Consider the following 17,618-nt stretch of genomic DNA (forward strand, 5'->3'; position numbering starts at 1 on the left):
GCTGTTGTGCCTTTTCATTAGCACCAAGCAAATCCTTTTACAGATTCTCTTGCAAATTAGTAGGTTCTGCGATGAAGGTTTGTTTTCTGTCATTTATGTGTATTGCCCAGCCTTTTATACTTTTAGTTACGAAGGTTAATAGGCAGCTCTGGTATGTTAGTATTTCCTCTTAAATGCACCTTTGAATGACAGTTCTAGTGAACACCTATTGCCTGCTACAAAGTGGTGACGGATGTAAATTTACTTCCCTGGAGAATTGTGATGTTAATAAGCAGCGTTCCCTCTAAGCTGCGTGCGTGCATAGCCACGCGCAATAAAAAATCATGCTGTGAAATAACTTTTTAATGCTGCGCACACAGCGGCGTACTGACTGGGTGGGGGGAGCGGTAGGGGGCCAGGGCCCCCGGGCGCTGGACTGGAGGGGGTGCCCAGTGCCATAGCAAGGGGTTGCCAATGCTCCCCGGCATCTGGCCGCTCGCCACCTGCCTCAACCCGGCCACAGGCTGCTGCAGGTGTGGGGCAGGGTGGGCACACTGAGATGCCCGAGCACTCCCAGCCAGGGTCGTTCATGGATTGCTAAACCTTAGAAGGAACGTTGTTAACACGAATCATTTTGGGGAAAGCAATAAAGAAGTGGCTGGAAAAAAGACCTCCTTTCAGCTACAAATGCTGACTCATCCTGTAATTATGGGATGTCCTTGGGTAATAGCATCATCATGTGGATTTTAAACAATTTCATAGCAGTTCCTTAAGACTGTACATTTCTTTCGGGTTGTCATTTATGCTGGTTAGAGACTCCAGCTGGTTGGAGCCAAAGCTGGTGACCTCTAGTCCCTCCCTGAACTTCTGCCAGCCTGGGCCAGACTGCCCTGTGAGGCAGCTCTTCATCAGCTTCGCTCTGTACCTCGCAGCCTCTTCTCCCTGCCTGAGCTCTGTTGGCAGATCCCTGCTTCCCCAAATCAATGCCCGAGATCTTGAAGGTAGCTTGTTCGCAGCCGTCACATTTGTTCTTTCTGTTTCCTTGTCCTGTCTGTTCTGTCTAATTAGAGTGCAAGATCTGTGACACTGGGTGTCTCTCGTGCAGTGAAGCCTCTTCTTTTTGGCACTTATGCACTGCTGCACCAGTCATTATTAAGAGGAGTGAGGCCCCTGGGCAGGTGGTTCCCTGTCACTATAGGGCTTCTTTCTTTTTTACAATGGGAGTCAGTTGTGGTTAGTTAAGTGTTCCTCTGCCTGTCTGTGGAGCTGTGGCTCTCAGCCTTGTCAGAGTCAGGGCACCACTCCAACACTTGAATGTGGTGGTACCTCCGGCTGAGGAGCACTGTTGGTGCTGCCTCAGTTGACCTCAGTGCTTCACAGCTGGGTTCTGCTGCCTCCAGATAAAACTACCCCACACCTGCTGCTCCTCATGGAAACAGGTGTACAGGCAGAGGTGTCCTGTGTGCCTTTTTCCATAAGGAGCGTGGGAGGGACTGGACCAGGAGGGTCTATCACCGAGCCAGTTCCTGCCGACTTTAGTCTGATCCGAGCCCTAATGCAGCAGCATTATGTCTTTAAAATAAAATGCACTTGGAGGGAAGGTGTGGGTTAGAAAATACTTGTTGGAAGGCTTCATCCAAAAATCAGATGGGAAAGTGATTATCCCCTTGAACGAGTTATTTGCTATCCCACTGAAAATGCAAAGCAGTAGATGGTCTGCCCTGATCAAGTCTAAGGACGTATGATAAATGGAGATACGTTGGCAGTGGGACTGTTACAGCCATCCACTGTCACTGGCCCACGAGTAAAACAGGTAAGATGGCTTTTTGGAGATGAACAGAAATCCTGCCATCAGACAGTGGAGGAGCTTTGGAGAAAACTTGTGTCCACCCATCAGCCCTCCACAACAAAACAGATATTGTCCCATCGTCTAGTTGGCCCATGGTAGCTAGGTACACCCCGTGCCCTGCCCCACTCCTAAACACAGATTGATAAAATACTGTCTGAAGAGCCAGGCACATCAGACTTCAGAACTAGCTGCAACTAGACTCTCCTGTGCACCTGATGTCTGCAGAAGTTGCAACAAAGGCAGAGGAAAGCAAGGGATCCTAACTGCGTCTGACCAGGGGAAGCCTCCAGGAATTAAAACGGAGAAGAGCTTTGAGGCATCTCACACAAAAATGCGACTTACAATCGGCTAATGGCAGAACCCAGCCAAGCTTGGCTTTTTGAGCACCGGTGAGAGAGGAAAGCCACCAAGTTTGTTTTTATTGGAAAAATGTTCACTTCTTAGAGCCAAGCATATATGAAAATGATTTTACTAGTAGCGCTCTCAGTTGGCCTAATGGAGGATGTCTTCTGTCTTTCCAGAGGATTGTACGATATTTTTGTAACAAGAGATAACCAGAGTCGCTGTGTTGGCCGTTATGATAATCACGGCAGTTTTGGGGAATTGGCCTTGATGTACAACACTCCTAGAGCTGCTACCATTGTTGCCACAACCGAAGGATCTCTTTGGGGGCTGGTAAGTATGGGAACTTGCTCTCTGCAGTGTTGAATGTGCACCAGCAGGTACTTTTCCTAGCATATGTCCTTGTGCTAACAGCTCTTTTATCATGGTTTGTTATCTCTAGCTGCTGGCTGGCAGAAGAGCTCCAGTGTGCAAATGCCTTTTACCACTTCCCTAAAACTATTTGTCGATAAACTCTCTCCAGGTGCATGAGTGCAGTGTGTTTTATTACTTTGCAGATATTGAAGTCTAAAGCTTTTGCTGTTTGACCAGAGGGGTGTAGGGTGTGGGTAATGTAGGCACGTGTTTTATGCTGTCTGAGTGGCCTTGCTGAATAAAACTCTTGCCCCTCCAAGAGGCTGTCAGGGGACATACCAGCTTCCAGGGATAAATATACTTTTCAGATATTTCTGGTCTCCTCTCCCTGTTATTTTGGAAGAGCTCCCCAGGTGAGCACAGCAGTTTAGATGTTCCTGTTTTCCAAGCTGTTGACAGTGTTGCTGCTCTGAGTTTCTTTATTAGCCCTCTTCCCTCTGGTGCTCGGGGAAGTTCCCCTTCGTGATGCTTTGTTACTCATTTGCTGCTGTTCATGTAATAAAGTGCCCGCAGGGGCTGTGGAGTCTGTAGTACCATACACACGCTGTGTGCTTGGTTCCACAGCAGCTATCGCTAAAAACTGCCTGCACTATGACCTTGATTTTATGACCGGGACGCTGCCATGAGCAGCCTGTTTGTGCGATCTCTGTGCCTGAGGAGAGGGTGGACTTCCCTCTCTTTACAGCTCATAAAGAAAAGGGCAGGTTCTGGTCATTACCCTGGGAGCAGCGTTAGACTCTCATTCATTTCCTTCACACAGGAATAATACAAAGGAAGCCGCCTGCAGGTAGAGCTCAGTCATGCGACCGGATGCGGTGACTCTTCGGGTTACCTTCTTTTCTGATTAAAGGAATCGTTTTGTTTTCTGCCTGCTGGGGGTTACACTTGCTCACTTAGCTCAGGTGCAGTGAGTGAAACGTTGCTGGACCCTGGTAATGACCGTGGGCTTGCATGGCCACAGCCATGGCTGCTTTCCCACTGGGCCTTTGCCCGCTCTTTCTTGGCTTCTTGCTTCACTGGGCCACGTCCCTGCAAAGTGAGCCTCGCGAGCACCTTGCCTGTGCTGGCAGCATGTGCAGTAAAGGGATCTGGATCTCTTGCATGGTAGTGAAGAGCACTTGCTCCCAATATCCACGTTCTCTGCTTCTGTGCTATGGGGAACCCCTCTGAGGAGAGCTTCATGAACCAAGCGTGCGTCCTCCACTGCAGGCTTTTCTGCCGTCTGCCTAGCTGGACAGTACTGCTCATCGCTTGCTGGTTCTCGTACCGTCAATCCCAACTTCAGGTGTCTTTATAGGATTCCCCTGTGTCTCCACACAAGATCTAATCAGCTATTTCAGAGAAAAATCAGTACAACTTGTATTCTTTTCCCATTTCCTTTTCTCCTTTCATCCAAGGGGTTTCTTGTCTGTCCTTCTTTATTGATGGCCCCTATTTCCCTTGCACTCCTTCAGCCAAGACTGAGCCCCTCATCTTCATGTTCCTTCTCCACTCCTTTCTCTGTGATTTACCACCATCCTTCAACGTTGACTGCCATCTCTGAGACAATGCCCAAATCTTGCTGCTGCTTCTGACAGCACTAAAATGGTCAACCAGTTCCTCACCTTCTTGTTACCGAAAATCCTCCCTTCTGCTGGAGGATCGCACCTTACTTTTTGTGGATCATAGAAGTTGGGCTGGAAGGGACCTGATAAGGTTGTCTTGTCTGTTCCCCTGCTCAGGGCGGGATCATCCCTGACTAAACCATCCAGCCAAGTGGAATCGGGCAGAACGCTGCACTGAGATCACTGCTGGGAGTTCAGTCATGAGACTTCTCTCATCAGTCCTGCTGCTGTCTTCCCCTGTCTCTACACTGAATGCAGGCTGGAGCCCCATGTCTTTGTCCATGTCTGTGTCCTGTCACCCCTTCGCTGATCCTCTGATACTAGCTCGGTTGTTAATTTGTTCACTTTCCTCTAGGCAGCCATGGAATCTGCCCCTCTCCCCAGCCTGGATGGAACCAAAGCCCCCTCTTGTATCTGTCAAATCCCTCTTCAAGAGAGAGTTCAACTGTGATGTTTCCAGGAAATGCCAGGTGGTCCTGGCCACGGAGATGGGCCACAGGCCCCCAGTTGTTTATCTGAATAATTTTTGGGCTATGTGAACCTGCGTCTTTCCTTGATCTGTCTCCTACTCTTCTCCTTCCCACAGTTCCTTCTGCATTCTTACAAGTCCTTGTTCTAGCTTTTCCATTGCAACTCCTTCAAGTCTTGCTCTTGAGAGCACCCAGTGCTGATCCTAACCAGGGCCATGGCTCCCTGCTGGGACACTGAATAGCAGGTAAGTGCCCAAATCGCCCTGTCCTTGGGCTGCACATACTCTCTTTACAGTTGGCTCCAGTGATTGAACCCTGATTACAGGTGGCAGTACCGAACCCTTCCCTCAGATTGCTGAGAGCACATTTTTAGCGTTTCAATACTTGTGATAATGCAGGTAATAAAACGGGAGAGCCGCGGCTCTGGTGCCTGGGAAGCTTTGGTTTGGTCAGGTGCTGCCACCTAGCGGCTGTGCCGTGCTGTAAAACTGACACATGGGACGGGAGGAGGAGGAGGAGGGTAGAACAGCCCTAGTGAATGGACCGGCCGGGGCCCGTCTGGTCCACTGTCTTTCTCCAGCAGAGGCTGGGACCTACTGGAGAGAGACTCTTAAGAAGGTGACACAAACGGACATTTGGCAGCTATGGAGTGGCTTGTCCCTAGGGAAAGCTTTTTCCCTTAAGCCCCCAGAGTAAGAGGCAGGCTTTCCGACCTCCAGACAGTTTACTCTTAATCTCTGCTGTGAAACCAGGGTATTATTGTTACTCATCTAACCGTTTGGTCCCTTTCTGAACCCTGCGAAGCTCTTGGGCCCAGGAAGTGGAAAGCCAAGTACAGTCATGTTTGCAGCTGTTAGGAAGCCGTCATGTTAAGGGTTCCAAGTCCGCGTGCCTCACGGAGGAAACAAAAGAGATCGTGACTCCTTTACATGGTGCGTGGGAGGCTGAGATGGGAAACGTATTGAAAACCAACGCCAGACAGCATAAAACCAGGATTGCCAATACTTATCTGGGGAAGATCACTTGGGGTTTTGTCATCCTTGCTGTTTCGAGTCAACACCGCAGCACTTGTTCTTGTAGAAGCAGTCGACAGTGGTGATTTGATAGAGGCCCTGTTTTAACAATAGACCCTTCAAACACACTGACTAATACTTGCAGCCTTCTGGCTTTGCAGATCTCTTAAACAACGGCTGTTTTGGCCTGAGGAAATTTAACTCTGCTCTCTCTTGCAGGATCGAGTGACATTTAGAAGGATTATATTGAAAAACAATGCAAAGAAGAGGAAGACATATGAATTATTTATTGAGTCCGTGCCCCTTCTTAAATCACTGGAGGTAAAGTCTTTTGGGGGGGAGATGGCTGTGAGCATCCATTTGTGTTCTTGGCACTGGTTCCAGCACGTCTATTAACATTTCTTTTCAGTACGGTAATGCAGTGCTTGTAAGGTGTTTCTCGTTTTGTTTTTGCTTCAGCTTGGTTTTGGCTTTTTGTTTAGACTAGCTTTTGAAATAGAAGCTAGTTGAACATCAAATTAGGAGGTCAGGTCAATTTACATTATTTTGCTGCAGTTATGCAACATTTTTGTTCACGTTCTTTTTCTGGTCGCAAGTGGAGTTGGGAGCCTGCTGATTTCATCTTGCGGGGGGGAAACAAAAGGATCAAATCAAAAAGTTTAGGCTACATCTCAGAAGCTGTCCTTCCCTGGTGTGCGTGCTGTTCTTGAGAGCTGTGCTACCATATGGCAAAGCATCCGTTGTAGCGTGCCTGTTTGTCACTACCCAAACACAAGCAAACACTGTTAGCTTGTAGACTCACCTGTGACCGCTTGTTTGGTAGGGAAGTGACTGGCTTCTGGATCTAAAGGGAGCTGTGCTGCAGTGGGTGCTTGTGGGCTGAATGGAGTCTAATGTTTTTCTCTTGCAGGTTTCAGAGCGTATGAAGATAGCCGATGTGATAGGGGAAAAGATTTATCAAGATGGAGATCGCATCATTTCTCAGGTATTTGGAGTGTGAACCCCCTGCCCCACCAAGCTACATTTAATCTTGGAAGTAAAGTCAGAAACGGAGACCTGAGTGTCAGATCTGGGAACATGAGCAGTTAGCAGTCCAGTCATACAGCTTATTTTTAATCTCAACAAATCACAGATTTATCCTTTTAAATGTTGCCAGTGGGATTAGTGGTCTGTATTGATATTTTCTACACCTCCACAGTGCATTCAGCTTAGTGCCTGGTAACGTTCCCGGCAGGTCTGGTATTCCAGCCATCATGCCCTCTCACACCGCATCATTGTATATATGTTATTTGTCCATAAATGTGATCATTCCGTTAAGAGTAATATATGTAAAGCATTCGAAAGCTGGTAGCAGTGATCAGTTTTACCCTTGTGTTTCCTACTTGTTGTGCTTAGGTCTTCTGTTACCCTGATAGACATCAGATTTGTAGACTGAAACTGCTGTAGAATGAAACGTGAGAACATTTGGGCTGACTCGCTGACCCCCTCCTTGACCCATGGCTAAAAGCCTAGCCTCCTCGGGGATGTTTGTAGGCTGGGTCTCCTGGGTTATCTAGCCTGCTGTCAGTGGTTTGGGATTTCCCAGGACACTGCTCAGAGAGGTGTCTGCCTCTGGTAGGGCAGAGGAGTGGTATCACGTCTAGGCATGGTCTGTCTTTTGACTGTCGCAGAGGCTTCGCAGTTGGCCTCAGGCCTCTTGCTCCTTGCTGCGCTATCGTCCTGAGGCCACTTCCCTTCTTTCACTCTGGAATGTATTTTTAGGTTGTAGTCATGTCTCCTTTTCTCCCTCTTCCCTGTTCCCCCATTTCTTGGCTAGTTACCCTCTGTCTGATTCTCTGTAGTTTCTGTATTTCCCATCTACGTGCCACGCACATGTACAGAACAGTTATGAGAGCGCTATTCCAGTTGCACAGTCAGATACTCTAATGAGCATGTCAGAAACATGGTTGCACACACAACCTTAATTCAACCCTTTGTGCACCTGCAATATGAGACAGTCATTAATGGCATCGCATTCTTTCCAGAGGAGCACTGCCTCCTCCCCCCCATGGGCAGGATGCTGCAGCTCCCTTAATGAGCAGCTGCTCAATATGTTGTTTTCTCCTTGTTGTTCAGTATTTCCTACCCGCTGTTCAAACCCTGCTCAGAGGACAGAAGGATTCATTTCCCTATGGGTTTTTATGGGCCTGAGTGCCTGGCTAATGTGAATGGGTTTATTTTCACAACACTCGTGAGATGACTGTGTATTAGCCCCATTTTCAGATGAGGAATGGGGACACTAAGTAACATGGTCACAAGCATGCAATTGCAGCTGTCCAGTGAGACGTCTAGGACCTGACTTTTAAAGTACATGGTGTTCAGAGCACAGCTCCCGTCAGCTTCAGTGCACTGCTCAGCACTTCTCTAATCCAGGCCCCAGGTGTGCCAGCAAACAAGGAGCTTGTATTAGTTCAGCTACCTGAGATGGGTGTCTCTGCTAATTAGTATCACCTAAGGCCTGTCCAGAGATGGAGAAGTTCCCCAGGGCAGCACGTGCCTTCACCAGGAAGCCACGCTTCCTCTTCCTGCTGCCCCATGTTCAGCACGTGGCTTCCAGCTTCTGCAGCACATGGCCCTGCCAGCCAGACTTTGCCCACTAAATATTTCTGGCTCATCCACAGGTCCAGCCTGTGCACTGCGTGGTGCCAGGGTCCTTTGGCAAAGGTGCTCTGTGGTCATGTCCTTACAAATGGCCTCAGGGCGTGTGTGGAGAGGGTTGTGCTCACATTCTCCGTGCAGCCTGAATTCTGGTGCTTCCTAGCATTTGAATACCTGGCTACACAAACTCCGTGGTATTTTATGCATCTGTTGCACATAACTGTTCAAAAGGCTGACTGGAAACACTGGTGCTGTCATGTGGCATGAAGACACCATGGGAGCCTTTACTGGCCTCTGGGCTGTTGGATCCACTGCACAGACCAGTGCCCCTAGATCTGGCAGAAGCAGTGATAGTAGCAGTGGCATCATGTGTGGGCTGAGATGCTTTGCCAGTGGGTGCCATAGCTAGTTGCTGACAGCAGAGGAAGGGGAGACGCTAGGGACTGAGGACTGTTCCTTGCCTGGAAGAGGCTGTGCTCTCCTGGACAGTTTTCTGCTTGTTTCTCAAAGCTGGCCCCCTCCCTGTCCAGCCCCATCTCCCTGTCCCCCTTCCTTTCTCCTCACCTTGCCAGTCCTAGTCTGTTCATCCCAGCCTCTCCTTGCCTTACTGACTCCCACTTTCCTTATCCAGCTGGTCTCTCTCTGTCTCTTCCAGACCCTGTTTCCTTCGCCTCCTTGACCAATCTGTCCACTCCCCCTGCCCCCGCTCACTTTGCAGACCTGGGTTCTGTTCTGCTTCCTCCGCGTTGCCATGAAACAAATCATTTACCGTTTCCATGCTCAGACCAACACACAGCTGCATGTGCTGGGAAAGCCTTGCACAGCACAGGAGATCATCAGGAGATTAAACTCTCACAAATTTCTAAGCATAAACAATCTTCGTTAAGGGTTTATGCCTTGGCGAGTTTTGGGTAGTTCATTTTGTAACCTGAGGGTGACCCCAGAGTACTGTGAAGATCAGTAAATCAGGCGCACAAGTATATCCAGACCTGTTTTTCCCCCATCCTGCTTGCACAGCACGTTTATTTAGTTGATTGTCTGGGGCCAGTCCATAACATTTCTTGCATCTGTTTGCTGTGCAGGTATCTGGGCACCAGCTGATCTTTTATTCCTTTCCCTAGTTGAATGCATTTATATCTCTTTAATAATATTAATAAAGCACTCCACATTACATTAAACCATGCATTCATATTGAATATTAAAATCCTGCTCCCTGTCTTCTCATTGCTGATGGCACCATGTGGTTGGCTGGCATGGCTTTAGTTTTAAGAAACCTGTTTTCAGTTTTTAGGCACCTTGCCTCCCCCGCCCCAAACCAAACAGTAGTTTGTATTTTGGATTCTTTTGGTCTCTGTCTTGTCCAGAATGTATCAGGCTAATTTGCTGGTGGTTCATTCTTGCCATTGGCTTTGGGTACCATGTGTAGTATTTTCCAGGCGTCAGGAACCTCTCCAGATTCCAGATGTTTTGTTGAAAGATGTTTCCAGAGATCTGCACCTGTGCCAGTTTTGCTAGTTAATGGCTGTTTCCTTGGGCTCTGCAGGCAGACACGTAATTTTGTCAGATGCTTTATTTTCATTTACCCTTTGCCTTCCCACATGCCATCATAGATAATTAGACTGCTTCCTCCACAAGGCTGTTGCTGAAAGCTGAGGATAATTAGGTGCTTGTCATGTTGGCTCTTCTGATACCTTCCTGTACCTGCCCTGCATTCTTGTGCCTATAGAGCTTCTGTCTATTCTTGCCTTTCTCTCTGTCTGGAGGTACTTCTAAAAAGCTTCCTGTTCGACTTCCTTGCTGTGTTTTTCCTAAACTTCACTAGTTTAATCTTTCTTCCTTTAAGCCAGGCTGGTATTATTAGCCTTCCTCTATCCTCAGATACTGCTGTAGCCCATTTTAGACCAACTTCTATGCTAATATTGCAAAAAATTTTACGTGCGATTGTACTCAAACCAAAGCCCAGTTTAGAGTTTAGAGCTGAATATGATTTCTGCCTCTTGTAATAAGCTGGTGACTAATTTGCTGTTCCCCTCTTGTCCTCACAGGGTGATAAAGCAGACAGCTTTTACATCGTAGAATCTGGTGAAGTCAAAATCTTGATTAAGAGCAAGGTGAGTTAAAAAAGAACTGCAGGGCAAGGTAAGGTGCTCTGAAGATGGACTTGGGTACAAACGGTCAGCTTTCAGTAGGGCAGAGGTTAACAAGCATCTGCCAGGGATCCGTTCAAGGGCTGGTAGTGGCTAGCAGATTTGTTCCTCGCATGTTGGTAATGAGGTGGCAGACCTGCAGATGAGACATAATTATGTAAGTTAATCAAGACGGCAGAAGGGCAGAGGCTTGCTGAAGGGCTTGATAGTGTAAGAGGACTGGGCTCTATGATGACAGGCTGACTTCAGTGATGACAAGTGCAAGTGATTGTGGAAGGAAAATGATAAGCAGTTTGCCCAAGCGCTCTGTTCTGTTGTTTTAAAGAGGCCAGGCAAGATTGCTGGTGTGTACTGCCTGTGTACATCTGTGATCACAGCGCGTGGTCAGGGGCATGCTGCACAGGCCTGAGAAGCTGCGCATGGCAGTAGGACTAAGGGAGGTTTCTTTGCATCTTCCCCTGGAGCTGCTGGTACTCGGCACCCTTCACCAGGACAGGGGCCCTAGCAGACTTTAGCTGCAGTTTATTGTACAGCACTTCCACTCTCTTTCCCAGCTTGTGTTAGGATCTGGTATTTGCTCAGCCCTTGGAGGCAGTCTTTGTCTTCCCCACGGTGGCTTATGGCCATCAGAACAGACTGGGATGATGCCGCATGTCTGCCCAAGACATATGCTTCTCTGGCAAAAGCCAACTGTGGTGTGTTCTTCCAAACGCTGAACGTGGAGACCTGCCGTGGTGGGACTAGTGTCAGTGGCTATCAACTAGTAGTTAGAGTGTGGAGTCTTTTTAACCCTCTGCCTTTCTTGAGCCTTTTTAGTAGAGACTTGTTTTGAAACTGATACCTCTCCCCGACAAACTGGAAGCAAAACCTTGTGTGCGTCATGCTCAGTATGTGTGCTAGATCCAGGGAATAATCTAAAGGTCCTGTGCTTAGAGCAGGGGTGGGCAAAATACGGCCCGCAGGCCAGATCCGGCCTGTGAGGCCATTCTATCCGGCCTGGGGGGCCCCTAAAAATGTAGAAAATTAATATTTCTCTGCCCTTTGGTTCCTGTAAAAAATGACAGGAACTGAGGGCAGTAGGACCCAGGGAAAGCCTGGCAGGCTCCCAAAAGAGGCCCTCCCAGCCCTGCCCCCCCAGCCAGAAGCCCCATGCCGGGCTTCTGGGCTGGGAACAAGTGGCTGCCCCCGCACAGGAAGTTCAGGTAAGTGGGGGGGGACCCTGGGCAAGGAAAGGGGGTGGGGGAAGCAGCCTCTCACCGCCCATGCCTGGTGCCCCGTGCTGCAGCTGCTTGCAGCCCGCATGAGGCTGCCTGTGCCTGCTCCAGACAGCTCCATGTGGGCTGCGAGCAACGTGGGGCACCGGCCGTGGGGTGGGGGAGGCACCACCCCCCCCGCCCCCCCTGCGCTCAGCTTTTCCCCAGGCTCCTTCCCTGCGCGGAGAAAAGTGGCCCCTCGCCCGCTCCATGACCAGCACCCCAAGCTGCAGGCACTCACAGGCCACATGGGGCTGTCCGGAGCAGGCACAGGCAGCCCGAGGGCAGCTGCAGCATGGGGCGCGGGGCTTGGGGTGGGGAGGGGCTGCTGCTCTGCTTCCCTCCTCCCCCCCCCCCCCCCCCCCCCCCCCAAAAACGCGCGCGCTCAGCATCGCCTTGTAACCCGGCCTCATTGCCAGGCTGGCAGTGGGGCGGGTTACAAGGCGATGCTGAGCACGGGGAAAAGTTGCCCCTTGCCCACCCCATGGCCACTGCCCCACGCTGCAGCCGCTCACAGTCCACATGAGGCTGCCTGTGCCTGCTCTGGACAGCCCCACATGGGCTGCGAGCGCCTGCAACGTGGGGTGCCAGCCATGGGGCAGGCGAGGGGCCGCTTATGCTCAGCACCTGCTTCTTCCCCGTGTGCTGCCCCCCGGCCTGTACCGCAGGGCTGGGGGGCACTGGGTGTGAGCGGGTGGGGAGCCAGCGGGGAGCACAGGGCCTGCACCGGTGTCCCGGGACCAGTGCCAGTGGGGCCCAGAGCAGGGTGGCAGGAGTGCAAGGTCCTGGCCGGCAGGGGCTCTATGGAGCCAGACCAGCTCCCTCCTCCCTGCTGGTGCAGCCCAGCCCAGCTCCACAGACCCCTGCCGGCCTGTGCCCCACTCTGGGCCCCACCGGTGCTGGCCCTGGGACATTGGTCCCAAGACGTTGGGATGTTGGTCCCAAGATGGTGACCAGGGGGTGGGGTACCTGTCAAGGGGCGGGGCTACCCATGCAGCCCTCGACAGCCTGCCAAAATTGGGTAAGTGGCCCTCCACCCAAAATAATTGCCCGCCCCTGGCTTAGATTGCTGACCCGTCGCACATCTGTGATCCTGTCTGAAGGAAGAGCTGTACTTACACTGCTGTGTAGTAACAAATTCCTGCTTCTCGCCTTCTCTCCCGGTACAGACAATGACAAGTAAAGATGCTAACCAGGAAGTGGAGATTGCCCGGTGTCACAAGGGACAGTATTTTGGAGAGCTTGCGCTTGTTACCAACAAACCCAGAGCAGCCTCTGCCTATGCTGTTGGGGAGGTCAAGTGTTTAGGTAAGGATTTCTCATGCCATTCCCCATCATCTCTGCTGCCGAGTGCTGTTCTAGGTGGCTGTAGAGCCACTCGGGCCCCCCATGCCTGTTGGTGCCCCAGTTGGTGCCAGAGGCTTGGCCTAGAAGGGGCTTTCATTATCTCTCTGGGAACCACCATTTCCTTCCTCCTGCCCCTTTGGATACTGCCCCCTTTTTGGAGGGGTTTGGTGGAATCACAGAACAGCTTAGATGTTGTTTCTGGCCCTCACCTGGTGCCTGCTGTCCCAGGACGGGGGGATCGTGGGCAGACTCCAGGAGATCTGCAGTGTGGTGGGCGGCATGAAAGCACGGCCTCCGTCTGGCCTGACTTTTACTGCACATGTCACTCGGGACTTTGAGATGATTCAGCTGTGGCTGTCCTGCAGCTACATTTGGCCTGCTTGTCTATCCTAAGGGCAGGGCTGTGGCTCCGTGCAAGGGCAGCAATGTCAAATTGGAAGCCTGATTTCTGTGGGAAGTGGCTTCTGCTGAAGCACTGAAACCAGGTGGGCTGGACTCACGTTCCAGGAGTTGAGGAGATGCCAGCCGGACACTCCTTGTTCTGGAGAGCAGCTGGTTACGTGTCCCCTTCTCTCCTTGTGTTTCTCTCTAGTCATGGACGTGCAAGCATTTGAGAGGTTGCTCGGGCCCTGCATGGACATTATGAAGAGGAATATAACACATTATGAGGAGCAGCTGGTGGCGCTGTTTGGCTCCAGCATGGACCTGATGGATCCAGGGAATTAGGCACAGGGCGCCTTCAATGCCTTCTCAGTTCAAGACACAGAAAAGCCTCCTTTCAGCAACACAACACACAAGGAAAAATGGACACTATGGAACAGTTACTGCTGCTGTCTTCTTGGGCATTTTAGAACCATAAATTAAGTCTCAGCACAGATGGATGGGTAGAGGCTTGCTCCATGCCTCCACTTTGCTGCTGAAATGTCATTATTAGGCCTAGTTTAAAGATGATTCTAACCCTTTATTCACTTGCTTGGCTCAGAGTGGCGTGTCTCTCCAGCAATAAGTGCCTGATACGAAACCCAAAGTGTAAAGATACGGAGCCCTCTCTTTCCTTCTTGTCTCATAGTGATAAGTTTGCAGAGTGTGGTCTGTAACGGCAGGCTGCTTACCCTCTACGGCGGGCGCTGCCTTCCTGTTACAGGCTTTTGCTATCTTCCTTTGACACTTCCCTGACAGAGCGGCACGAATCTGGTTGCAATTGCTGCACTTGGGTTTGAGGTTGACAGTATCAAGGGGGCTGAACTATGTCAGAGCCATTGATTAAGTTGGCACAGAGGTGCTGCGCCACTGTCTGGAAGCTGCAAGTACGGCAGTTCTCTAGTGCAGCTGAGTGAGTGGGGACAGGCATGTCCCGAGTAGCACAGAGAACGGCTCTGTTTCTTTGCGCTGCCGGAGCCCACGGGGTTTGGCTTGTGCAGTAAGAGATGGAGTGGCCTGAAGAGGCTGTAGCTGTATCATCCCCCAGATCTGCTCGTCTCCTCAACTGGGCAGGTTTTACGATTGAGGTATTGCAACATATGACCCTCTCTCTTAGAGAGATCCTCTGTACTGCTAGACTTCACGCGGCACTGCTGTTGTCTGGGTCAGTTTTAAAACTTTTTAAGGAGGCAATTTTTTGTAATTTAAAGGAAGAATATTTATGTACTTACATGAGCTCCCCTTAGTCCTAATATTTTACGGTAATCTAACTGGATTAGACACAAAGATGCTTCCAAATGCCACGTCTTCTTGTTAAACCTTTCAAGAGTTAGCAGTGTTTGACTTCGTGAAGCCAACACCTTTGCTAACAAAGCAGCCGGTATATTTGGGAGATCTTTTGGTTTAGGTAATAATTCAGCTAATGGTAGTTATCTAAAATACCTGTTTAAATTGCAGCATCTATTAGATAGACTTCTTCTTCTGCCGAGACTTTATCAGAGTATTATCTAAATGAGAATCAGACATCAAGAGGGACCTTTTTATGGCAAAACCCAGAATCTTTCTACAACACTGACTTTTCAGGTAATAATAACTCTAATGAGCCTTTCCATCCTCGGTCTCTACAGCTCGTGCAGAGCTTTTAATGTTAGACTCCAGCAGAACAGGACCTGCCCTTCACTCCTTGTGGCCATGTGGGCAAAGAGAGAGGATGTTAAAGGTCTGGATTCCTGCTTCTCATTGGCATGATGGATCTGCTCCACTACAGTGGAAGATGCAGAGCTACAGCTGTGGGGAAGCACTGCTGGCTGGACACTAGCTCAGTTGGCTGCAGATCCTGCCTTCTTCCCCCCACCTACCCATGCTGTTTATTAGAATGGAGCCGCTCTGGGTTGAATGCTGTCGTTCAGTGACAGTAGTTGGCTTGCATGGCATGTGTCCAAGTGATGCAAATGGTTTGTAATGGAAAGGGCAGAACCAGTTGCCATGTCCTTACTACCCTGATCAAGCTGTCCAGCAGCTCTTCGGACTGCAGCCATTCTGGAATGGTGTATGTTCCCTGTTTTGCCATGTGGGTTCTGTTTTGCATTAAACTACAGCCAAAGAAGCAGCTGGAATTTCATTCATGCTTCCAAGGTGACACACCAAAGACATGAGCTTTCATTAGAGCTATGAGCAGGGGAAGGGCAGCGCCAGGGAGCTTGGAATTGGGCAGTGGAGCTGACAGCTGGAGCCCACCCAGATAAGCCGACACAAAGCAGTCTTTGCACCAGGCTGAGCTCCAGCGTGCTGTGCTGTCACACAAGGATGTGTGCCATCAGCCACTCTGCTCCCTCATGCTCCTTCCTTCTCTTCACTGCAGCCAGCAAGGGGGCTGCTGTGAATTCAGTTGAACTCTGCCGTCTCAACCATCACTTCTCTACATCACAGACCTGGCCTCTATATGTTGTTCTGAGGCCTGGTCCAAGGAAAGCAAGGCCTGCTGGCTTCCTTGGCTCGGGTCTGAAGGATTCAGTGGCTTCAGAAGGCAGAGGAAGGGAATGGAGATAGGGATGTCTTGAGGTCACAGCAGTGGGGAACCAGCCTGCCGTTTTCCCATCTTGGGCTCCTGGCATTCAGCACTGCAGCGCTGTGTCCCATGGCTGTCCTTGGGCAGTGCCACGTCCCACCCAGCTCTGAGGCGTGTATGGTGCAGGGAGACAAGAAGCCTCTCAGGGGGACTGCTGATTCTGGAGGTCTCATCTGGAAGGTGGTGGACCAGGCCAGACTGGTTTATCTTCTGTGGCATAGGAGGGTGTCCTTTGAGAGGGTTGGTTACATGTCAGCCTCTTTGGCTAGCCAGCTAGAGCACCGAGCGAAGCTGGGGAGAGTGCTTGTGAGTGGTGACGTAGATAAGAACCAGCGTGGAGATGGTGGCTCGTAGGCATTCGACAGCATCGGAGCCTCCCATCTTATTCCAGCCACCTTCTGTCACGTTTGTTCAAATGTCTCTGCGTACACATGCAAGTTCCCTGTCGGTACGGCTTTGTTCAGTGGAGTGGAGCTGCCAGAAATTCTCGGAAAGTGGCAGAGGAGAGCTCTAGTTTAATAAGAGCACTCAGCAGCAAAGTGGGTAAAGAGGAAGGTGTCTTTGAGACCCGAAGAAGTATCTTTAATTTCTGATTCCCTGCTTGTGATTGTTGTGAAGTCAGTGAGAGGAGCTTTTGGTAGTCAACAGTGTCCTGGCATATTACGGTATCTCTGTTCACCATCACAGCACAGATTTCACAGTGTACAAAAAAGGCTGTCTCTTTTTAAAAAAAAAAATCAACAAAAATAAAAAAAAACAAAGTGCATTTTTGCACGGAGGAAAACACGAAACCCCTTTGAATGTCCCCATCTGTTCTTTTCCAGTTAGCTAAAGAATGGGAGTTTGTTTTCAAAATGTATTTGTAAACCGGTCTTGCCAAAATACAAATGTTTTGGTTTTTTCACTCCAGTCACTTCCTGTTGTTACAATTATTGCTACTGCTGGCTCCAGTTCTTTCAACCGTGTTTTCTTTCAAGAGGCCTTCTCCTGCCAGGCTGCAGCACTAGGCCTGCATTTGAAGTTGCAAGAGAAGGTCGCTACCCTCCGAGGAGAATTACTGAAGTCCGCCTCGTCTGACTGGAGCACTGACGCGCTACTAGTGTTTTCCTTCGCTCAGAAAAAAAAGAAACCGAATTCTACCAAAAGATGCTACCTCAAGGCTCCAAGTGCTTGCCAAGGTCTGTCAGCTGGGAGAAGTCCACGAGTCAGCCCTGACCACCGGGCTGTGGCTTCGAGGTAACTGTCTTGACGGATTCATTGGGGGACCCTTCTTTTAATGCATCTGCCATGAAGTATTTGATTCTCAAGGGACGCCTGGTTGTGGAGAGCTCAGTCCTCGCCCTGCGGTGCTGAGCGAGCGGGGAGAGTGACACCTGCCCAGGCCAACGAGCTGGGGGCAGCTTCGCTGGTGGTTAATAAAGAGCTGACGTTGTGTCCAGCCTTCCTGGCCCACAGTGTGCGTGTGCTTTATTCAGTGACCTGGGGCGGGGGTTTGGGGCGAGCCCCGGCGCTGCTCGGGGGCCGCTGCCCTGCTGTCTCTGTCTGCCGGGCGTCCCTCTGCCAGCTGCACGTGG

The 17,618-nt window shown here is 50.3% G+C and overlaps 1 protein-coding gene across 1 annotated transcript in view; it reads left to right on the forward strand.

The window, feature by feature from the left end:
* The window catches only part of PRKAR2A (protein kinase cAMP-dependent type II regulatory subunit alpha), a 77,738-nt gene extending 60,245 nt beyond the window's left edge, over positions 1 to 17,493 (forward strand). Inside the window, exons 6-11 of the mRNA XM_006260293.4 lie at positions 2,350 to 2,503; positions 5,891 to 5,992; positions 6,582 to 6,656; positions 10,354 to 10,419; positions 12,878 to 13,016; positions 13,648 to 17,493. Of these exons, the coding sequence (XP_006260355.1) occupies positions 2,350 to 2,503; positions 5,891 to 5,992; positions 6,582 to 6,656; positions 10,354 to 10,419; positions 12,878 to 13,016; positions 13,648 to 13,781 (670 nt within the window). The 3' untranslated portion in view covers positions 13,782 to 17,493. The remainder of the gene's footprint in view (positions 1 to 2,349; positions 2,504 to 5,890; positions 5,993 to 6,581; positions 6,657 to 10,353; positions 10,420 to 12,877; positions 13,017 to 13,647) is intronic.
* The last annotated feature ends 125 nt before the right edge of the window (positions 17,494 to 17,618 follow it).

This window comes from Alligator mississippiensis, chromosome 12 (assembly GCF_030867095.1).
Source record: "Alligator mississippiensis isolate rAllMis1 chromosome 12, rAllMis1, whole genome shotgun sequence".
NCBI classification, from domain to species: Eukaryota; Metazoa; Chordata; order Crocodylia; family Alligatoridae; genus Alligator; species Alligator mississippiensis.